This window comes from Amphibalanus amphitrite, unplaced genomic scaffold (assembly GCF_019059575.1).
Source record: "Amphibalanus amphitrite isolate SeventyFive unplaced genomic scaffold, NRLGWU_Aamphi_draft 000260F_arrow, whole genome shotgun sequence".
Classification (NCBI taxonomy): Eukaryota; Metazoa; Arthropoda; class Thecostraca; order Balanomorpha; family Balanidae; genus Amphibalanus; species Amphibalanus amphitrite.
The window spans coordinates 583,769-604,621 of NW_024881755.1; the positions used below are offsets into that span (position 1 = coordinate 583,769).

The 20,853-nt window shown below is 53.0% G+C and overlaps 1 protein-coding gene across 2 annotated transcripts in view; it reads left to right on the top strand.

Annotated features, from left to right (window-relative positions):
* LOC122386710 (alpha-1,6-mannosyl-glycoprotein 2-beta-N-acetylglucosaminyltransferase-like) overlaps nt 1–20,853 on the top strand; it is a 55,638-nt gene that overhangs the window by 21,095 nt on the left and 13,690 nt on the right. For both annotated transcript variants that reach the window (XM_043376187.1, XM_043376188.1), the window contains exons 2-3: nt 2,719–3,288; nt 4,526–4,633. In XM_043376187.1, the coding sequence (XP_043232122.1) occupies nt 2,735–3,288; nt 4,526–4,633 (662 nt within the window). In that variant the 5' untranslated portion in view covers nt 2,719–2,734. The remainder of the gene's footprint in view (nt 1–2,718; nt 3,289–4,525; nt 4,634–20,853) is intronic.

Genomic DNA, 20,853 nt, shown 5'->3' on the forward strand with positions numbered 1-20,853 from the left:
TGACACCACATACTCCAAAATACTCCTAAATTAGGCTCCGTTTTCATGATTTTAGGATGTCATGGGTGTTGTGACACCCGACACGGGAGCCCCATTACCTTTTGACGCCGCAAAAATGTACATGACCCCCTTGGGAGAGGTTCGGCTAGCGAACTCCCAAAAAATTGCAGGCCAAAAAATTGGAGTGTCGCTGAGACACCCCCGTTGAAACCCCTCTGGGGTGTCATTATCCTGGAGTGACACCCCGTGTTTTCAGCTTCAAATCCTACCGATAGATGGCGCAAACTAAAGTTGGTAAAATCGGGACCTGTTTTTCACGAATGGCTGGTGCATGTTTGGAGCTAAGGCAAAAACGTGCATAGCGTAGAGTGGCCAACTATATCATGATGATATCTAGACTGATTACCGTGTCATACGTTGGTCGTGCACACTACAGGGCGCCGCAAGGCCGCGAACGGAAAGAGTAACTCCTCACCCGGTTATAAATATAGTCTGAGATTCTCGTTCCGAAGGACGTTTAATCCTCGCCGGGAGTTTTTCGGAAGTATAGGGGAGTGAAACTTCTCTGAGAGATTCCCTGCTGAAGGCGCGCGGTTCCCCGCGTGGGGGTCAGGAACGATATGGGGAGTTATATCAGAAAAATAGGGGAGTTGAGCTGCTATATTTTACACCCTAATTTGGGGGTTTGACACCATGTCGGGTGCTTAGGGACCAAAAAGGGGTGCTCGGCTGATATTTGAGGGGTGTCACCTGCAGTCTAACGGAACCCCATGTGGGCCGGCGCTGACCCCCCTTTAGCGGCTGCGACTCCCCACTATGCGTCGAAACCCTCCTGGGGTGTACGCCAAACACCCCATTTATAATAGCTCAGCGACTCCCCTCAAAACACCCCACTCGGGTGTTATTTTTGACATGACCGTCAATACCCCGTACAGGGTGTCATTTTTTCTTTCAGTGTACCTTACGGTTCAAACTTCAAAGCCCGAAGCTCTGGGCCTGCTGCTGAATGGTGACGAATAACTGAGGGTGACGATATCAGTGTAAGACTATTGTGCCTGTTGATGCCTGCCGGCCAAGCTGACTTACCGTGAGTTCGTACCCTGACCATCCGACATACCATCAATCGCAACCATGCCATCATGACGTCTGGCATGACGTAAGCAATACAGCATACAGGAAATCGAAAATATGTGGATTCCTTTCGGTATTAGCTTTTAACTTACATTACAGACATTCCTAAATGTTTCTGTAAAACTATATCTCCAAACCCAGTCTGGGAACTGGGAAGTGGGCAATTGCATCCTTATAAAAATAAAGTCGTGAAAATCACAATGGTGACAACGGCTGCTGGTACACGCCAAGGCTCACACATTTTGGCATACAAAACGCATGACCACATTGACTTTTTCCCTGCAGTTGTGAGCTGAGCATTGCTGTCCCGTGACGCCTCAATATAGCTCAGGGGACATTGAGCGAGAAAATATAATATAGCAGAATTCCATGCATAAAATCGACAGCCGAATCAAGAACGTAGAGTCAATAGGGGTACTTCGATTACTAAAGCAGGCACGTAGGAAGAAGGAGGATGAGTAATTGCCAAGAGAAATGTGTTGTTCTTCCACAATCTCTTCCCATTAAAGGAGGCATTAACCAAAACATCCCCTTCTCCATATGTGCCGACAACCTGCATGTCAATGTTCTATGCAGTTTGTGCGATATTCTTGCTCAATAATGAGCTGCGGGGCAGAAAGCTTCTTAGGAAAGCTTAGAATAATCACCTCGACCCGTCAGTGAACGCTAAAACGCGGCTGACCGGGAACGCGGCGGCACGGCGCCAGCCGCCGCGTGGTGCTAGTGTGCGCGTAACTAACGGGGAGACTTCAACGCCTGGCGCCGTCCCGACAGGCTTCCGTTCAACCTCTCGCAGCAGGCTAGGTTTTCGTCCCAGATTTTTTTGATTGGTATCCTACGGCTTCAAACATGCCAGGGACCAATAAAATTTAGTAGTGAAGACGATTAAAAAAAATCAAAATTCGACGATACACCCTATGTATACTGGAGTTGAGCCGTTCTAGCGGCGGTTTCGCAACAGGCAAAAGTTTTTACCCGCATACGGACGACTACTTGAACTGGCATAACATAAACACAACTATCTGTGTAAACAGAACAGGCACTTGTTTCGCAGTAGAGTTATAAGCACACATATCTTTATATATCATCCACGTACCTAATATATTCCGTTTTATTCCCGATTCTTGTTACCGAGTTACTGTTTCCGATCATCCTGGAACATGTATCCACATTGTGCCTCACCTGATCCTATGACCTCACCCTGTGATTTTGCCCTGTGACCTCACCCTGTGACCTCGCCCTGTGACCTCGCCCTGTGTCTGACATCGCTCTTTGACCTCTCCCTGTGATTTCGTCCTGCACCTGACCTCGCCCTGTGTCTGGCCTCTCCCTGGCATATCGCCCTTTGTCTGACATCACCCTGTGACCTCGCCCTGTGACCTCGTCCTGTGACCTAGCCCTGTGACCTTGTCCTGTGACCTAGCCCTGTGACCTTGTCCTGTACCTGACCTCGCCCTGTCACCTCGTTCTGTGACCTCGTCATGTGTCTGATCTCCCCTGTGTCTGACCTCGCCCCGTACCTGACCCCACCCCCGTGTCAGACCTCGCCTATATCTGACCTCACATTGACCCCGTGTCTGGCGGCAGGCGGCGCCGGGGCGCCATGCTGCCGCGGCTGCTGGCCCGCCTGCTGAGGACCGCGCTCGTCTTCCTGCTGGTGCTGGCCTTCCTGTTGCTGCAGCTGCACTCGCCGGCGCCGTCGGCGGCCCCGGCCGGCGCCGAGCCCTCCGAGGGCAGCTCGCCGTCGGAGCCGTCATCGTCGCCGGTCAGCACGGCGCCGCCGCCGCCCACCACGCCGCTGTCGCCCTGGCTGGCCGGCACCGTGGAGCGGCTCAACGACGAGCAGGTGGTGCGCGCGCCCGGCGGCGGCGAGCCGGCGCCCCTGCAGCCCTCCGACGTGGTGATCGTGATCCAGGTGCACACGCGCCTCGACTACCTCCGCCAGCTGATCGGCAGCCTGCGAGCGGCGCGCGGCATCGAGACCGTCCTGCTCGTCTTCAGCCATGACGTGTTCGACGAGGCGGTGAACGCCGAGGTGCGCCGCGTGGACTTTTGCCGGTTCATACAGGTGTTCTACCCGTTCTCGCTGCAGCTGCATCCGCACACGTTCCCGGGCCAATCAGCGCAGGACTGTGCCAGGGACATGACGAGAGACAGGTGAGTGACAGGAAACATATGTATGCCACAAGCAGCTGGGAGGGATACAGGTGAGGGAGGCATTTGCTAATCATCCGGGGAGTGTGTGGAGAGTTGCATTTGTCCTGTCAGGTCCCCTCACATGCTGGTAAGTGGCAGATACGGTTAAATGAACGTGAATGTCAAACGGCGGCAGCGGGTGACTTCTTTGTTGGTGGCGAAGTTTGCGTGCTTGGTCGGGGAATGACCCGCGTTGCTATGTAGTTGTTGTCACGCGTGCGCCTGCTTCCACTCGCCAGTGTTGCCGCGCCAGTGAGGCCTTTGTGCCGTGCTGCCGCTGATAACGAGCACGTCGCTGGCTGACTCACTGTCAACAGCTGCAGTGAATGGGCGGAATAAAATACTGCGTGCGGTTCGCCATGGATCGCTGGCACAGAACTCACTGAATGCAAATTATTGCGTTTGGTTGCGGTATGCATTGCATAGGTTATACTGCCCTAGGGGTCGGGTAGTATTCTATAATTGATTTGTTTAAAACACGTTGTTTCAAACATACTATGCATACTTGATACTCACACTACCCAAGCGGTTTGCATACTGCCCAGGATGTTAAGTAGTTTGTTAAGTAGTTCTGATCTGCATGTTTCCTCCGTTTCCCTCTGAGCGCTCCGGCAGCTGCTGTTGTGGTACCTATGGCCCGTGTCGGTCCCGTGACGCCGCGGCGCTCTCTGTGCCGGCAGTGCGCCGCCCTGTGCCCCGTGCTATAGTGTCGTATTACCGAGGGTGGGTCGGGTTCCGCCCCCCCCCCCCCCAGCGGAGGGGCGGCGGCTCCCCTCCACTCGGTATTTCGGTAATGGACCCGCGACGGTCGAGCGGTTTCACTGTTCGGCAGAGACAAAGGTGGATGGAAATCGCTGGCAGGTAGTTAGCTGACGTTATGATTTGCCTGCAGGATGAATTTTTTTCGGAAGCGTGCACTGTGCATAATATCATCATTTATCAGTGATATTTGATAAGTGTTGTGACCATTTGCCCATTGTCCAATGGTCATAGTCCATGTTCGGATTTTAGCATTCAATGTTCATGTTCAATCGTTGTTTGCGTCAATGCTCATGCTCACTCGTTATCAGTACCCCTTCACTGTCGATGGGCCATGAGGGGGGGGGGGCTGTTACTGCTGCAGAGTATAAAGAACAACACCACTGCCTACCGTCCACTCCTTCCACTCCTTTGACCGGCCTGCGCCGTATACCCACAGGGCTGTGAAGGCTGGCTGTGTGAACGCCCTCTATCCGGACAAGTACGGCCACTACCGAGAGGCACGGTTCACACAGACCAAACATCACTGGTGGTGGAAGGCCAACAGGTCAGTAAAGCAGTCCTCCTAATTCCCTAGGACCTTTACTGGTTCCAACAGAGATCGAACCCGGGCCGGGGGCGTGCCGTTTCGGTGCTCACCTTTTTGTTGGCTGGAACAAATAGCGATTTTCCTTAGGTACTTTTTTTTTAGCAGGAAGCCTTGTTCTATCATTTCACGGCGGGTATTGGCGTCGCTGAAAATGTGTGTGGATTCCTTGGCGATCATCTGTCTGCAAATGTGCGGGTGTGAATTGCTGGGGTGGCGGCGGTATGTATAGGTATGTATATAACAGTCCCCCCCCCCACCTTCAGAGATGGGGCAAACGTATCTTTTTGCCCCCCCCCCCTCCCAGGAAAAACTTTGGTAAACCGTGGTGGTATATACTGCTTTGCGCGCAACATTTGCCGCACTTTTAAGATACCAAATTATTGCTTCAAAATGACGTCGATAGGAAAAGCGAAGGCTTGAAAAAAAAAAAACAAAAGTACCTAATTGTCTATGTAATATCTCAAAAACCGGTTAATATTTTTCAATGAAATTCTGTATATATTCATTTTTGCTTACTCTGAACCAGGCGACAGCACTTTTATGCCAATTCATTAACTTTTTTGAAGGTGGAAGGGTCCCTTTAAAGGACCGGCTCTTATCCTCTGGGCTGAGCGTTGTTGCGCTCCAAAACCCCTGACCTAGGGGAACTTTGGGTATTATCGGTCGGGTAACTTCAAGTCATCATAACATGGACCATAGACCACTATATATCGTATATAGTGGTCTATGCATGGACGTTATCATTTTTATTTAACTTGGAGTTATACAAATAGGTATATGTAGAAAGCCCAAAACTTTGTTTTTAGAAAGTCCGCTGAAGTTACGGTGTCGCGTTGGAGCGCAGCGATTTTTTAAAGAAAAAAAAGTTACTTGGATATTATCGGTCAGCAGCAGCAAATTACGGACGGGCATCCGAATGGATCCCAAGAGTCTTGATATTGATATTGGTTCCCGAGTTATCCGTCAGCTTCTTGCAAATTGTCGATATTCTACCTGAAAATCGGTGAAATTTGACCTTTAATGACTGCTGGTAACCTGAGTCCCATGACCGACCTGACCAAAAAAGTGACCAAAATATTTTCGTCATTATTTTGCATGCTCTTTCGAACGCCGCCCTCCGCGTGTCGCTTCGTGGTCCAGGAGCCGAGTTAGAAGGGGGGGGGCTAAGCAACCCCCCTTCCCGGAAGGGCGTGGAATTTCAGGACCCCCAGAGGGGCGCGGGTAATATCGGATGGGTGTCCGATAATAACAAACACGTAGGACGTTCAAATTGCGGCAAAATGGGTGCAACAAGCACATTGAACACATAGTTGGCTCATAATCGATAACAAAAATGTTCCGGTAAGTGGAGAAGGTGCAACTTGGCAGTTACAACTTCTTTATCTCTGCCATAACACTGATAACAGGTAATTAATAAGTTGTATGGATGGAAGGACAAATGGCGATTATCGTAAAAAAAAAATTATGACAGCCTAGCGGCAAACTACCTGCGAGGGGAAGTGGCGACAAAGGAAGTAAGCGCTACCCTTTTTTCCAAATAAAATGTTTGAGTTAACATACAGCTGGGGGAGAGTTTATCAGATAACTGCACTTGTCCGATATTACCCAAAGCTCCCCTATCCCAAATTATCTTCTGCCGCGCCGCCTCTGCTGAACTGTGACATGATGAGCCCATAGGCCGTATTAAGAGCCGCAGGGTGCACGTTTAAATGCTGCGATAGCAAACGTTTTAGTCCATTCTTCAGTGTGAAATGCCACCACAAACTTGTTGGCAATCTGACAAAATCAAATGCCAGGAAATGCGAAAAAACTAAATTTATTATAACATAAGTTTTCATGTTTTTACTAAGTTTTTGCCACCTATTGGCAAGGGGCCGAATACTCTTCCTATAGGCTGCCCTATATAGAATGTCAAACACCGGGTCAAAAGGAGACCATCCCCCCGCGGCCGCCGCGCCTGGGGCTGATGCCAAGCACGCAGGATGTGGGAGCCGTATGTGGGATCAGGCGCCGCCCCAATCCGGTGCAATCCAGTTCCAGGCAGGTTTGGCAGACAGCTGGTCATGGAAGGGAGGGTCAGGGGGGGAGGGGGCACGGGATGCCGGGAGAGGAGCGAACGGCAGCGGACAGAGGACAGACGTCACTGCAGGTCGATAGGGATGGGATGGGATCCATAGTGAAGGCCTGAGAAGGGATTCGACTGGAATAGCTGTATGCACTAATGAACCATGCCATCGCCCTGGACTTCACAGTTCACATGCTGCTGTATATTCACCCATGCCTTTAGATGGAATCATTTACCTGACCGTTGGAGATCCGAGATACATTTTGATGATTGTATTTATTATTTATGTAACTATGATTATCCTGTGCCTAGACTTCTTTACGAGGTTTTTGTTTCGTCTTTAATCGTTTCACCAAGCCCAGTCAGTAACGTTCCGACATCCGTGTAAGTACCACGCTCTATTCGGCCAAAGTCCAGGCGCCTCGTCCGCAGGATGTCTGCGATAGGCAGACTTATGTCGGTTTTTATGCCGATCCTGCGACCCTGAGACACTGCTGGGCTGGCCCGGACAGGGGGCTGGGGCGGCGGCTCGACCCGCTATCACCCCGGCTGCGGTCGGGCGGGTCACTACCGGATGGCCTGTCCGTCACAGCCTGGTCCTCCTAATAGTGATAGCATGCCTGTCCGTCATATGTCAATTCAGCCCTGCCCCTGGGGGGGGGGGGGGGGGGAGGGCAGTAGCAACGGATATGCAGTAGCTTATTTTTTATACGTTTGACTCCTACTTCGAATTGTTCAATGCTGATTTTTTCAATTGTTCGCATAAATTGGCTGAGACCAGATCGCGTCAGCACATGTGTGCCTCACTATGGTAAATATGAAAGCTAATACCTAAAATTTGTTATTTTAGTAATGAAGAGCAAGATTTCACACCCACCTCTACTTCGGCGCATGTCGGAGAGATTTGGCGTTTCGCGGGTCAGTTTGGCCGGTCAGTCCGTCCGAATTTTAGCAGAGCCGCCGGGGGTCGGTCCGGCCGCCTTTTCAGCGCTGAGCGGCATCCCATTGATTTCCATTATGGGCCCGGGGGCGGTGCTGGCGGCGGAACAGCCACTGAAAGCTACCGTGACGTCACACGACCTTGACAAGTGGCATCCGCCCGCGATTGTAGGGGGGGGGGGGGGTATAGGAAGCTGGTGACACGTGGTCATTGTTCGCTGCACCACTTACTACCATGGGGAATAATGGTATGCTTGCATAGCAGGGTAGAATATCAAATGGAATATCCCCGCACCAAATACGCTACATGTAGATGCCATTTTGATATCATATATAGCACCAGTTGAGACACTCTGCAAAAGGACTTTGCAGCTGAAATGATGGAGATTCGACTTCGAGACTCATCCGGTGATTTCCAGTTCACGGTGATATGTCATCCGGTGATTTCCTCCAGTGTCCCGGTGATATGTCATCCGGTGCTAAAATTTGGTTTTAACGGATGGCTGTAATAGATTAAGATGTTCAATGCAAATTTTGTTTGCATTCAACTTTTTCTTGCTTGATTTGTTATAGCAACGCATACTTAAATGATGATTAAAAACAGACAGCCCGATCTAGCTGATGAATCGTTCCTACTCAAAACTAGTGACTATCCCGGGGCTGACACAGCTACAGCTGTTAAAGTCCGGCACCTGCGGCATGGGCCTGGGCCCGACACCTGCGTTTGGACGTGAAACTCAGCCTTTTGGGCTCGGCACCTGCAGCCGTTCGGGCCCTAGATGTGCAGCCTGTCTCCTGAGGCCCTTAGAGCCTTGTGGCCTGCATTCGTTCGGGCGACCGCCGCCGTCTCCCGCCCCCCAGAAACGATCCTGTGTTCCGGCCCGTCACTGCGCTCCGGAGACGGTCCTGTGTTCCTCCTCCTTACCCCGCGCTCCGGACTCCGAAGACGGGCGCTGTGTCCCTCCCTCCCCGCGCTCCGGAGACGGTCCTGTGTTCCTCCCCGTTCTGCGCTCCGGAGACGGTCCTGTGTTTGGCCGTGCCCTTGAACGGCATCGATCGCCGCCAACTGGAGGACCGGCTCCCACACTGCGTGACGTCTGTTCCGCGGGAACTCTGTACGCGGCCACACATCGGTACCGGTCCGCTGGACAGGGCAGGGTTAGACTAGTGCTGGCGAAGCCAAAACAATAAATGATAAGCTATGGTTAGTTATAAAAAAAAACTAGCTGAAAGCCAAATTCAGTCGGAAGGTCGATACCCATTGGTAGAAAAGGTTACAAATAATTAAGAAAACTTGAAAGTTCAAATAGAAGAATTATTACGGAGCGAGCGAAGCGAGCGTAGTCTTTCCTTAGATTAACGGAAATTTCTGAGTATGAGCGGCCGGCCGGCCGGCCGTGGTCACGCTTTTGCGAGGCTTATATCGTGGTCACGCTTTTGCGAGGCTTATATCTCAGCAACCACTTGACCGATTTACACGCGGTAATTTTTGTAGGGTAGCTTCATTCCTTCTACCAAGTATTGGACTATTCCCGATGCATGTGGGTGACCCCTTATGCACGTGCCACGTGCAAAACGAAGAGGTGTCAGTTTTGTAATTGTTGCAATATCTCGGTAACTACTTGGCCAATTGCGCTGAAAGTTGGCATGTAGGTAGGCACCCACTAGGCACTGCATATACATGTGCCAGAGTTGGGGTGCTGCTGCACGTGCGCACGTGCAGGGGTCGTTTCCAGATCTCGGGAACGGCTGGACCGATTGCGCTCAAATTTGGTACACGGTTAGGGACCGGTTAGTAGGGTGCCGTGCACAAGTCCGTTGGGACCCATCTTGCACGTGCGCACGTGCAGGGTGCCACTTCCAGATCTCGAGAACGGCTGGTCCGATTTTGCCCAAATTTGGCACATCGCTAGAGACCAGTTAGTAGGGTGCCGTGCACAAGTCAGTTGGAGGTACCCCCTCGCAATTTCGCACGTGCAAGGCCCACCCTCTCGCTCGCTCCGTTAGTCGCCCCAAAAGGCGTTATACTGGTGTATAATTGCACCTATATTATGCAAATAACCTTAAAGGGAGATTATGACCTTTTTCCACAAAATCTGAGTTAGGACCATTTTCTGACAAAACACAACAAGTTATAATGTAAATTAAAACCATTTTGCTCAATTCGGTACCTTGCCGCAAATATCTCAACTTGAAGTCACGTTAGCGGGGAGCGCTGAAAATGACCGTTGAATAAGTACTTACATCACTTTTTGGTACTTGCATGTAATTTTGTAAAATGAGCGTATTCATTACATTTGATCTTCATCACATCTAGTTAGTTAATGGTCGTCTATAGTGCCTTCAAAAGATATTCATGGTTTGGGGGTGGTTTATGTCTAAATTTACGCAACTATTTTTCCTGTTCATCATCTGTCGCCATATGCTGCTATTTTAGTAGCAACGACTCAATTTTGAATCGGTCCCGCCGACTGCACAATAAAAGAAGATAGATACAACACTTTTGCGGCATCACTGAAAAACTTATGCAGTACTGTTATCAAAATTCTCATAACACCGTTCGACAAACCTGAAGTCTTTTTGAAATAAATATGCTTGTATTTTTCGCTTCAGGCTCTGAGGCCAAAATAATGAATTTCGTAGTCGCAATCGCAAGATTTGGCTGCGTTTCTGGCGCATGCCGTTCATTTGTGGCGCAAAATAATACTTGGAAACAAAGAAGAGTAGGCAATATGTACCCCCGAATTAGAATCTAATTAATTCTAAACCGAATTAACTCTAATTCAAATTAGAATCCTTACAACCAAGCAACGACAAGGCGATAACATAAACAAAAACCCAAGCGTCGCTGTTTGAAACAAAAGCGCCATATACTGCGACTTTTTTATAGAGAAGGACAACGCATTTCGGTGGGTGTTACAAGTACTGCAAGTACTGCTTCTTTTTTGCAAAAATAAAAACCTTTTTCACATACGAAAATGTGCTAGGAAATTTTCATATTTTATAGAAACTACAGTAGAAATAGTATAGATGTCGAGTAATTTTTATTTAAGAAACAAGAAAGCTCATTATCTCCCTTTAAGCCCCAAGATTTTCAGCTCTGCTTACCTTTTTCACAAATCATTTGAAACGCATTCTTTTGCTTTTAATTGGTCAATGATTGACCCAGAAAGTAATAGCATAAACGGTTCAATGCAATGTTTATTTAATCTAATGCAGACGGTATTTATGTACATATTTGATTTTACTTCAATTAACAGTTGTTTGCGCCGCATAAGCGGATCAATGCGACTTTTATCTGTTGCTAATGAAAACGGCATTGTTTGTTGTTAATCTTGCTTCAAATTCGTAATTTGCGCCTTAATCCGAATCTTCTTAGTGCAAGCCAATTTAAAGTTCCCATTCCACTCCAAAATAAGTCACTCGTTTTTGGTCTTGAATGGTAATGAACTGATTGAATTGAAATGCCCGTTAACCCTATTCCTGGCGGGGGGGGCCTCAAGAGCCCCCCTGAGGTTTTTTGGTTATTTCTCCCAAACGCTTTGAGCACTGGCCTCTGAGCTAGGAAGCTCAAATTTTCTGACTTTTACTAAAAGGCTTTTACGCAACATTTCTGAAAATTTTGAGTTGATCTGACCTCAGGTCAGGTCACCAGAGGCGGTTTGGTGACCCTACCTCAGAAAAGTTTGCAATCACGCCAGAGCTAGAGTTTTTGACCGATCAATTTCTTCTCTTCAGGCTTTAGTTAGGGTACCAGTATGTGCAATTTGTATATCTCAGAATTTTCATATCTGTGACCTGAGGTCAGGCCAGACTCGTGACCTTTACATTGCAAGCCTATGGGAAAATATTGAAACGCCTCCTGCTTCGTGTAAACGAGTCAAAACCACCCAATTCTTTCAGTATTATGGAAGATTATCTCATCGGTGATGATCCTGGTGCCGCTAATTGACAGGGGCACCGGCAAAGGTCATCTGAGGTCATGTGACGTCATAAATCGTTTTTCTGTAAATAAATCACGACATGATGGTGCTAAAGACTTGTAAGTGGTACCAAACTGCTCGCCTGGTCAAGGCGCGTCGTTTGGTATGCAGCATGACCATACCCCACAACCTCATTGATGAATGACCTGACCTTGACCTCAGGTCAAATTTCAAATTGACCTGTGAAGGTCATCACATACTTATTTCGCATCGCCTCGGCGAGAGCAACAAAAAATGTATTGGTTTTATGTCTCTATGTTTCTTAGTTTAAAAATTATATAGGTAACTAATTCCAAAACATTTTATCGTTGATGACCTCTGGTGACCTCAATATTGACCTGACCTGAAAATGTTTTATGTAAAAGTTGTAGATCTTTAAACGACCTATCAAACGCCGTTCGCTGTTTGTCGCTGCGATGTGTAGTTTTTGAGATCTGAAGGGGCCGAATCGGCCCCCCCCCCCGCCAGTTTCTTGTCCCGGCGGAGCCCGCCAGGAATAGGGTTAAATTGACTAATGCCGATTACCATGGCATACAGACTAATCAATTGGCTTCAGAGTTGGTTTGCCCTTGCAAGTTGCAACTAGTTCCTTCAGGACCCTTCTTGGGACCGTGTTACTGGTACGCCGCGATGCGCAATACGGGAGGCGTACCACCGCGTGCCAGGGAGAGAGTGCGCTTCCCACTTCTGAACCGTGGTGTTTGTTGGAGTGGTCGTGGCGTCTGCTGTCTAAACATGTCCAGACATCAAAACTAAGGTGACTGTAGTCGATGCATGACGCGCCGTTCTCCTGTGCACTGCGTCTTATTGCACAGGTCAAAGGCCCTGCAGCCGCGGTACCTATGTCTGTGCGCAGAGTGCTGTCGCCCGTTACACGAGCCGGGTCCTGCCGCACTCACCCAGGTCACCCCATGGCGGCCGGTGCAGTATTGATTTCACCAGTGCCCCACCCCCTTCCCCAGTGGTCCCTCTAAGGACAGTGGGAGGGGGAGGGGTGCAGGCCGGCTCATTTCATTAACTGAACAGCCGCTGTGGAAACAATTGGACCTCAGGGACCGCAGGCGACGGCGAACGGATATTGAGCTGGCGCCAACTGGTCCCGGCCGCGTTTTGCGGTGCATTCTGCGAGCGCGTTATGTGCAATGTGTATGCAGCATGGTACCTAAATGTGTCCGGCCGCGGGAGTAGGTACGGTGACTGGTGGACGGTGGTGTCAGGGACACGTTTATAGCTGTATGTTCTACACAATTCTTCCACTTGCGTGCTAATTAAGTCAAATGAGTGCTGTTTAACTACATAAACCTATATAGACTACTACATTGACATATATATCGCGGTGAGTTAACTCAATCGTGACATTTTCCGGAAAAAAAAACAATGAATCAGTTTGTCCGACTTCAGTGTATTTTATATCGTTACTGGCGCATTCTGTTTTGTTAGAGTTTGCATCAGCTCCTCGATCGTTACTAACGGCCGAGGGGTCGTTAGTAACGACCCCTCGGCCCTCCCTTCCCCATGGCTGGCTGGTGTGGCCAGGCCGGGTGCGTGCCATGGGGCAGTGTGTAGTGGCCGTCCCGACTCTTTGACCGATAGCCGTCCGTCGCTGATTCGAGGATTCCGTCTTCTACTGTAGTCAGCGGTCATGAGTTGAGTGAATGACATGATGTGTGATGTAGCATGATGGACACAATAGGGAATGTGAGTAGCGTATGAGTCAGGCGCGCGGCGAGACTGAGCTGCGGGACGTGACCCGGTGACCCAGTGTGAGTCATCCGCCGCCGCCGCCGGACGTCGGGGCGGCCGGGTTACGCCCCCTGATCAGTTGCACAGGGGATGACGTATGACAATGTGATTGGCTAATGATGATGCGCGATGACGTGTGCGTGAGAGCTATGGTCTGGTTGGGAGTGTGATTGCTGGGCAGTTGGCTGAGAGGCTCGGAGGAGAGCGGAATATAGCTTTCTTGGTTACGTGGAAGCAGGAGTTCTAAATCGCTACAAGCTATTTCGGCATTTCGACATCATCATGGACACACCGACAGAGACGGGCGCTGTGGTGCAGGAATCTGAGCAGGTCCGTCTCGGAGCTGGACTCGATCCTCGCCTCATCGACGAGTACGACGGGAGCGGCGACGTCGTCGAATGGCACACGCAGGCGTCACTGCTCTGTGAGTATCGCGGTGTGTCGGCGGCGGAGGTGTTGCCCATGCGGCTGAAAGGTGGTGCTTTCGCCGTGTGGTCACAGCTGTCCGCGGTGGACCGCCGGTCAGCAACGGCGACACGAGACGCCTTGTTTAAGGCGTTCGCCATGGACGACTTCGCGGCTCACACAGCATTCGTCGCACGTCGGCTAGAGCCGGGAGAGAGCGCTGATGTCTTCCTGGCGAGTCTGCGCCGCTATGCTGCCCTGTTCGGCGGCGTGACGGACCGACAGCTGGTAGCTGCCTTCGTCAACGGTCTGCCGGCGTCCGTGGCGGACACAATCCGAGCAGGAACCAGGTCAGAGCAACTCAGTCTGGAGAGCACAGTCGCCCGCGCGCGGGCGGTGCTTGGTAATGACCAGACGCAAGCTGTGGCGGCGGTTCACAATGATCTGCAGCGGCGGCAGCGACCGAAGCGCCCACCTCGTCCCAGACGCTGCTGGACGTGTGGGACTGAGGGTCATCTCGCCGCGGCCTGCCCAAACGCCTCGGGGGACGTGTCAGCGCGAGCACTGTCCCCGGAGCAATAGATCGCGTCCTCCCTGTGATCCAGAGCAAGGTAGACGGTCGTGAGCGGCGTGTATTAGTGGACACTGGTTGCACAGACACGCTCGTGCACAAGGATTGTTGTGAGCAGTGGACACCGCGGACGGTGATGATGAGGACTGTGAACGGTGGGTCGTTGCGGTGTAGTGGGACGGCCAAAGTCACCATGGAGTGCCAAGGCAAACGAGTGACGCTCGCAGCCTTTGTCGTGCCTGATCGTCCATTGGGAGTGGACATGGTGCTGGGCATGTCGGGCATCACGGCCCTAGGTGGCATCAGCCTGAGGACGCCGACAGACGTGCGGATCTGTGCGGCGGCGGCGGCTGAGGTCGACCCCCAGGGGCTGGCGCTGGATGCAGCAGACTTCTCGGCCCGGTTCGAGGCACGAACTGGAGAGTGGACGGTGGCATGGAAGTGGGCAGACGGGGAAGGCCCGGAGTATCTGCAGAACCAGGTCGCCCAGTATGCCGTGCCGCCGGAAGCTCGATCAGCATATGACGCCGAGCTGGAGCTGTGGATCCGGGAAGGATGGCTGCAGCCGTACGACGAGCGGGTGGATGGCCCAGTCCGAGGTTTAATCCCTCTGATGGCGGTCCCGCAGCCAAATCAGGACAAGGTGAGGCCTGTCCTGGACTACCGTGAGCTGAATGGTCACATAATCGCACACACTGCAGATGCGGACGTTTGCGCCGATCAGCTTCGTCGCTGGCGGCGGCATGGCGCTCGCATTGCTGTAGTGGACTTGCGGAAGGCGTACCTTCAGCTCCGGTTGGATCGGCGGCTGCGACCGTACCAGACGGTGGAGGTGCGAGGTCAGAGATACTGCCTGACTCGCATCGGATTCGGCCTGAGCATCGCACCGGCTGTCATGAAGGCCGTGGTAAGAGCCGTCCTGCTCCAGGATGAAGTGGTGGCCCGAGGAGTGCTGCCCTATGTGGACGATCTCCTGGTGGACGAAGAAATCGTCAGCGCGGACCACGTGGTGGAGCACTTCGCCCGGTACGGCCTGGACTGCAAGCCGCCGGAGCGGGCGGCGGAGGGAGCACGGCTGCTCGGACTGCGGGTGAGTGCGGTCGCTGGAGAGCTGTGCTGGCGTCGTGACAACCCAGTGCCGGCGCCCCCGGAAGTGCTGACGCGTCGGGCTGTGTTTGCTTGGTGTGGTCAGCTGGTGTCCCATCTGCCAGTGGTGGGATGGCTGCGACCAGCGGCCGCGTGGCTCAAACGGCGCGTCAATGCTCTAACAGCAGGATGGGACGACCCAACAGAGGACGTGGGGCTGCGCGGGCAGGTCGATCATGTCGTGACCCGACTGAACGACAGTGACCCGGCTCGAGGCCCATGGCGGCTGAAGGGGGGCAAGTTGGTGGTCTGGACGGACGCTAGCTCTATCGCGGCCGGCGTCGTCCTGGAGGACCCCGAGGGTGGCGTCGTGGAGGATGCGAGCTGGCTGCGGCCTGAGTCGAAGGCGGCGATGCACATAAACATGGCTGAACTGGACGCGGCGCTCAGCGGCGTGAACATGGCAATCGCCTGGGGCATCACCATCATCGATCTCTGCACGGACTCGGCTACGGTCCACAAATGGATCGATGACGCCCTGACCGGCCGCTCGCGCCTGCGGACGAAGGCACACGGGGAAATGCTCATCCGCCGGAGGATCGACGTCATCCGTCAGCTGGTGGAGGAGTTCAACCTGAGGCTGACAGTCGTCCTGGTGAAGTCCGCAGACAACCTGGCGGATGCACTGACCCGTGTGCCAAAGGAGTGGCTCCAAACACCGGACCCAGAGCCTGCCGCACGGCCGGTGGCTGCCGCGGCAATCGCGGACCCACGGCCGGATGTCGACCCCGCACGGATACGCGCAGTGCACGAAAGTACTGGACATCAGGGAGTCCGTCGGACCCTCTGGTACGTGCGGCGGAATGAAGACGCCCGTGCCACCCGGTCGGCAGTGCGCGCCGTGATCCAACAGTGTGATGTGTGCCAGTCCATTGACCCAGCACCGGTACGTTGGCAGCAAGGGTCACTGAGTGTGCCGCTGACGTGGGAACGGCTGGCGATCGACGTTACGCACTACCGGGAACGGTCCTATCTGACTGTTATTGATTGTGGACCATCCCGGTATGGAATTTGGCGACTACTGCGCCGGTCAGATGCGGCTGAGGTGACGAACCAGCTGGAAAACATCTTCCTGGAAAGAGGCGCGCCCGCAGAGCTTCTGCTGGACAACGCCACGGAGTTCCGCAGTCGTCGGATGGCGGCATTCGCCGCGCGGTGGGGCGTCCGGCTGCGCTTCCGGGCGGTGCACGAGGCGGGCGGCAACGGCATCGTCGAGCGCCACCATCGGACAGTCAAGGTGATGGCAGCCCGACAAGGCTGTACAATCGGGGAAGCAGTGCACCGCTATAACGCCACGCCTCGTGACGGGATGCATCCTAGCAGCGCTCCTGCAGCAGGTGTCTTCCAGCGCGCTGGCCACGACCTCCCGCTGAACATCGACGAACCCGGCCGAGCGGTGTCCAAAGTGGACGATGGCGTCCAGAGTGCACGCAAAGCGTTCCGGGTCGGTGACGCTGTGTGGATACGCCGCCGAGGTCAGCCGACGCGGTGCACGGACGTGTCGCGGCGGGGCGTGGTGACCCGACTGTTACCGGCACCACTGGTGGAGGTGGATGGTGCCCCGTGGCATGTGCGCTGCGTCCGACGACGGTTCGAGGAGGTTGGCGACACAGACAGTATGAGTGACTGTGAGTCCGAACCTGAAGACTGCCTATCAGAGATCAGGACGCTGCGGCTGCACGAGAAGCCGTCCGGTTCGGTGTCGGGGACGGGACAGGACACTGACCCCCCGCCTCCCGAGCCGCCCGATACGGGAGCACCGGTGGAGACGAGTGAAGATGCAGCTGACGTTCCGAGTGAGACGTTCAGCGGTGCACGGGAGGACGCTCAGAGTGAGGTTACGGAAGCCCAACGAGAACAGAATGGCCAAACCGTACTGCGGCGTAGTACACGTGTGAGAAGAGCCCCGGAAGAGCTGTATGGACAGAGTGTGCCAAGCGAGTGTATCGATGTTGATGATGAATAATGATGATGATTACTGATAATCAGGTGGAGGTGTAGTCAGCGGTCATGAGTTGAGTGAATGACATGATGTGTGATGTAGCATGATGGACACAATAGGGAATGTGAGTAGCGTATGAGTCAGGCGCGCGGCGAGACTGAGCTGCGGGACGTGACCCGGTGACCCAGTGTGAGTCATCCGCCGCCGCCGCCGGACGTCGGGGCGGCCGGGTTACGCCCCCTGATCAGTTGCACAGGGGATGACGTATGACAATGTGATTGGCTAATGATGATGCGCGATGACGTGTGCGTGAGAGCTATGGTCTGGTTGGGAGTGTGATTGCTGGGCAGTTGGCTGAGAGGCTCGGAGGAGAGCGGAATATAGCTTTCTTGGTTACGTGGAAGCAGGAGTTCTAAATCGCTACATCTACATAGCAACAGGGACGTTCGTCCGCCATGGGCCCTCACTAACGCGTTTTTTTTTTTTTTTTAGCTGGGTCTCGGTCAGCTCTTGGAGGTCCGATCCTGTCCGCACAGCCACCGACCTGGCACGCCCTCCGGCTATGGCGGTCACGTGACCCATTACCGGCACGTGACCGGCCGCGGCCGCACGCGGCTCACTGCACCGCGACTCGGCCCGGATGTGGGGGAGGGGCGCAGCGGAGGCGAGGGGTGGGGAGGGTTGATGGACCATAGACACGACACATATTTGTATTTGTATTTGTATATTTAGGCGTTATTCGGCATCGGAAAATGAGGGATAATTATCCGGGATCAACGGTAACTATTTGGTTTTGCAGGGGTCATTGATGCAGTTAGTCACATTTTTAGATTGATTTTGCTTCACGAATGGCTCTTTTACTCGTTGTCGTGTCCGTTGTGCACGGACACGGTGTCAGCATAAGACACCGAATGATCCCGGTAATCCCGGAAAATTATCCCTGATTATCCTGATGCCGACCGCACGCTAGGTCTGACTGGGTAGAGTTGTTTGAAGGGTGATCCTGCCAATGATCGACACCCACCCTGAAATAATTGTCTGAAATGACACATTCCTCTGACACCGGTAATTCTGGCCAGGTGGCATATGAGCTTGATTTCGTGACTCGAATTCTCTTCATGTCACATCCTCACTCGATCCTGCGTCGAACTTTCATTCCGAGTACGACCGTCGCATTTCATTGATTTCCGTTCATCCCCACACTACGTTTCGAAATTCACCTCAGTATGGTGCAAACTGACCCTACCGTTGATGATCTCTGTTGCCGACAAACTAGGCAAATGTCGCGCCGCCGATGCCGAGCCGAGCCGCCGCCGCGCCGCCCCTCACCCCGCCCCGCCGGTCCCGCCACCGGGCCGGGCCGCCGCCCGCCCAGCGGCCACCTGTCGCCGCGCATGGTTTTTTTTCTGAGACAGAAGCAATGGGCCATATCGACGCCGCGAACGGTGGACTGGCGTCCCCCTGTGAGCCTGCGACCCGGCTGACCTGTGACCTGTTCCGAATGGGGCCGGCGGGGCCCTGGGCCTGGGAACTGGAAGGGTGTGTGAGGGGACGCGGCGTGCCGGCCGCCTTTTTTGTGCTCTGTGTCACGACCCCTGTATCGTGTGACATTTTGGCCATGTATTTGAACCGATACCGGGCTCTGCTCGGTCTCACTTCACTGTTAGTCGCCGACGAGTTCACTTCGCTCTCAAACGCGGACGGCGGCGCTCTGCTGCCGCTCACGTCTAACTTTTCTAACTACTGTGTCTGTGCTGTACTGCTGCCATCTCGCCGTCTTCGGTCAATAGCGAACTCTTCTATTTAGAAGACTGTGTTTAAGTGGTGGTGGTGTGAGTGAAACCGAAGTGGCGAGTGGAGGAAAGGAGAGCGGCGCGCAGCTCACAGTTCTCACGGTGGCCGGGTCTACTCACTATTCCTATCAATCCTCTGTCATCCTACATTATATGCATGCCGCGAGGTGTGCTCCTTATGCGCTCTGAGACGGGCGCTGTTGAACGACCCAACATGCATGCCGCGAGGTGTGCACCTTATGCGCTCTGAGACGTGCGCTGTTGAACAACCCAACATGCATGCCGCGGGGTGTGCTCCTTATGCGCTCTGAGACGGGCGCTGTTGAACGACCCAACATGCATGCCGCGAGGTGTGCTCCTTATGCGCTCTGAGACGGGCGCTGTTGAACCTTTGATCCGTAAATTATTCATCCGTGTTTATTTATTTACCGATTAGATACTTCCCTTCTTCATTATTCGTTCACTGCCTCTATTAATCCTACATCCTCTCACAATTTCCCCCGGCCGCCAACCCGAATGCTGCGAGACGTAACAAACACACATACAGTCCACACAAGAAAGCCAGAGACGTCCGCAACATTCGCTGGTCCTCCGGGCCGGATAGTATCAGTTAAGAATGTAAGAAGTCAAGAAGAGAATGTACAATAAGTCGATACTGTGCGTGAACGACCGTCCGTGACGTCGATAAGTTCTGCTCCCACCGTGTCAGTCGAATTGAGAAGCATCGTGGACCGATGGAAGACGCGATGGAGACGGAGCACCAGGAGACGACGCCTGAGAATTGCGAGCCTGCAGGGCAAGAGGAGACGGAGACGGAGAACCGGGAGACGATGCCAGAGAACTGCGACCCTGCAGGAGGAGAGGATGGAGATATCACCGCTGAACGGAAGGCATTAAAGCTTCATCGCGGTCGCAAGGCGGCCATGTTCACACGCTCGTGTAACAGGGCTGACGCGCAAATAGCGCGGCGAGCCAGTGAAGAGGAATTGAAGAAGCGGCTCGAGACGCTGCACACAACGCTGGACGCCTTCATGGAGGCAAATGAGGAGTTCGTAGAGAAGTTGCAAGATGTGAGCGAGTTGGAAGAAGCGGAGGAGTACGCCACAAGAATAACAGCACGGCACGCCGAAACGGTCGCAAGAATTGAAGAGGCGATAACTCGCCCATCAGCGAGCCGCTCAGCGTCACGCACAGGAATGCTCCCCCTACCATCGGTGCAACTTGAGGAAGGAAGCAAAGTGTGTGGGTCTCACATATCACGAGGCTCAAAGGCTTCAGCCACTTTCAAGGAGGCTGAAATCACCGCGGAATTAAAAGCTCTCGAACTAAAGCATCTCAAAGCAAGGAAAGAAAGAGAACGAGAGATGAGAAAACAGGAAGATATGCTGGAAGAAGCAAGGAAAGAAAGAGAACGAGAGATGAGAAAGCAGGAAGATTTGCTGGAAGAAAGGGCTCTAGAAGAGGAGGTGGAACGTGCAGCTTTGAAGGCGCGTCTCTGGAAGGCAGCTGGCAACGAGTTGGAGTGGGAACGAAGACACGACTTTGAAGATGAGGTCGCTGTGGAAGTGGCGCCTAGTCGTCAAAACAACAC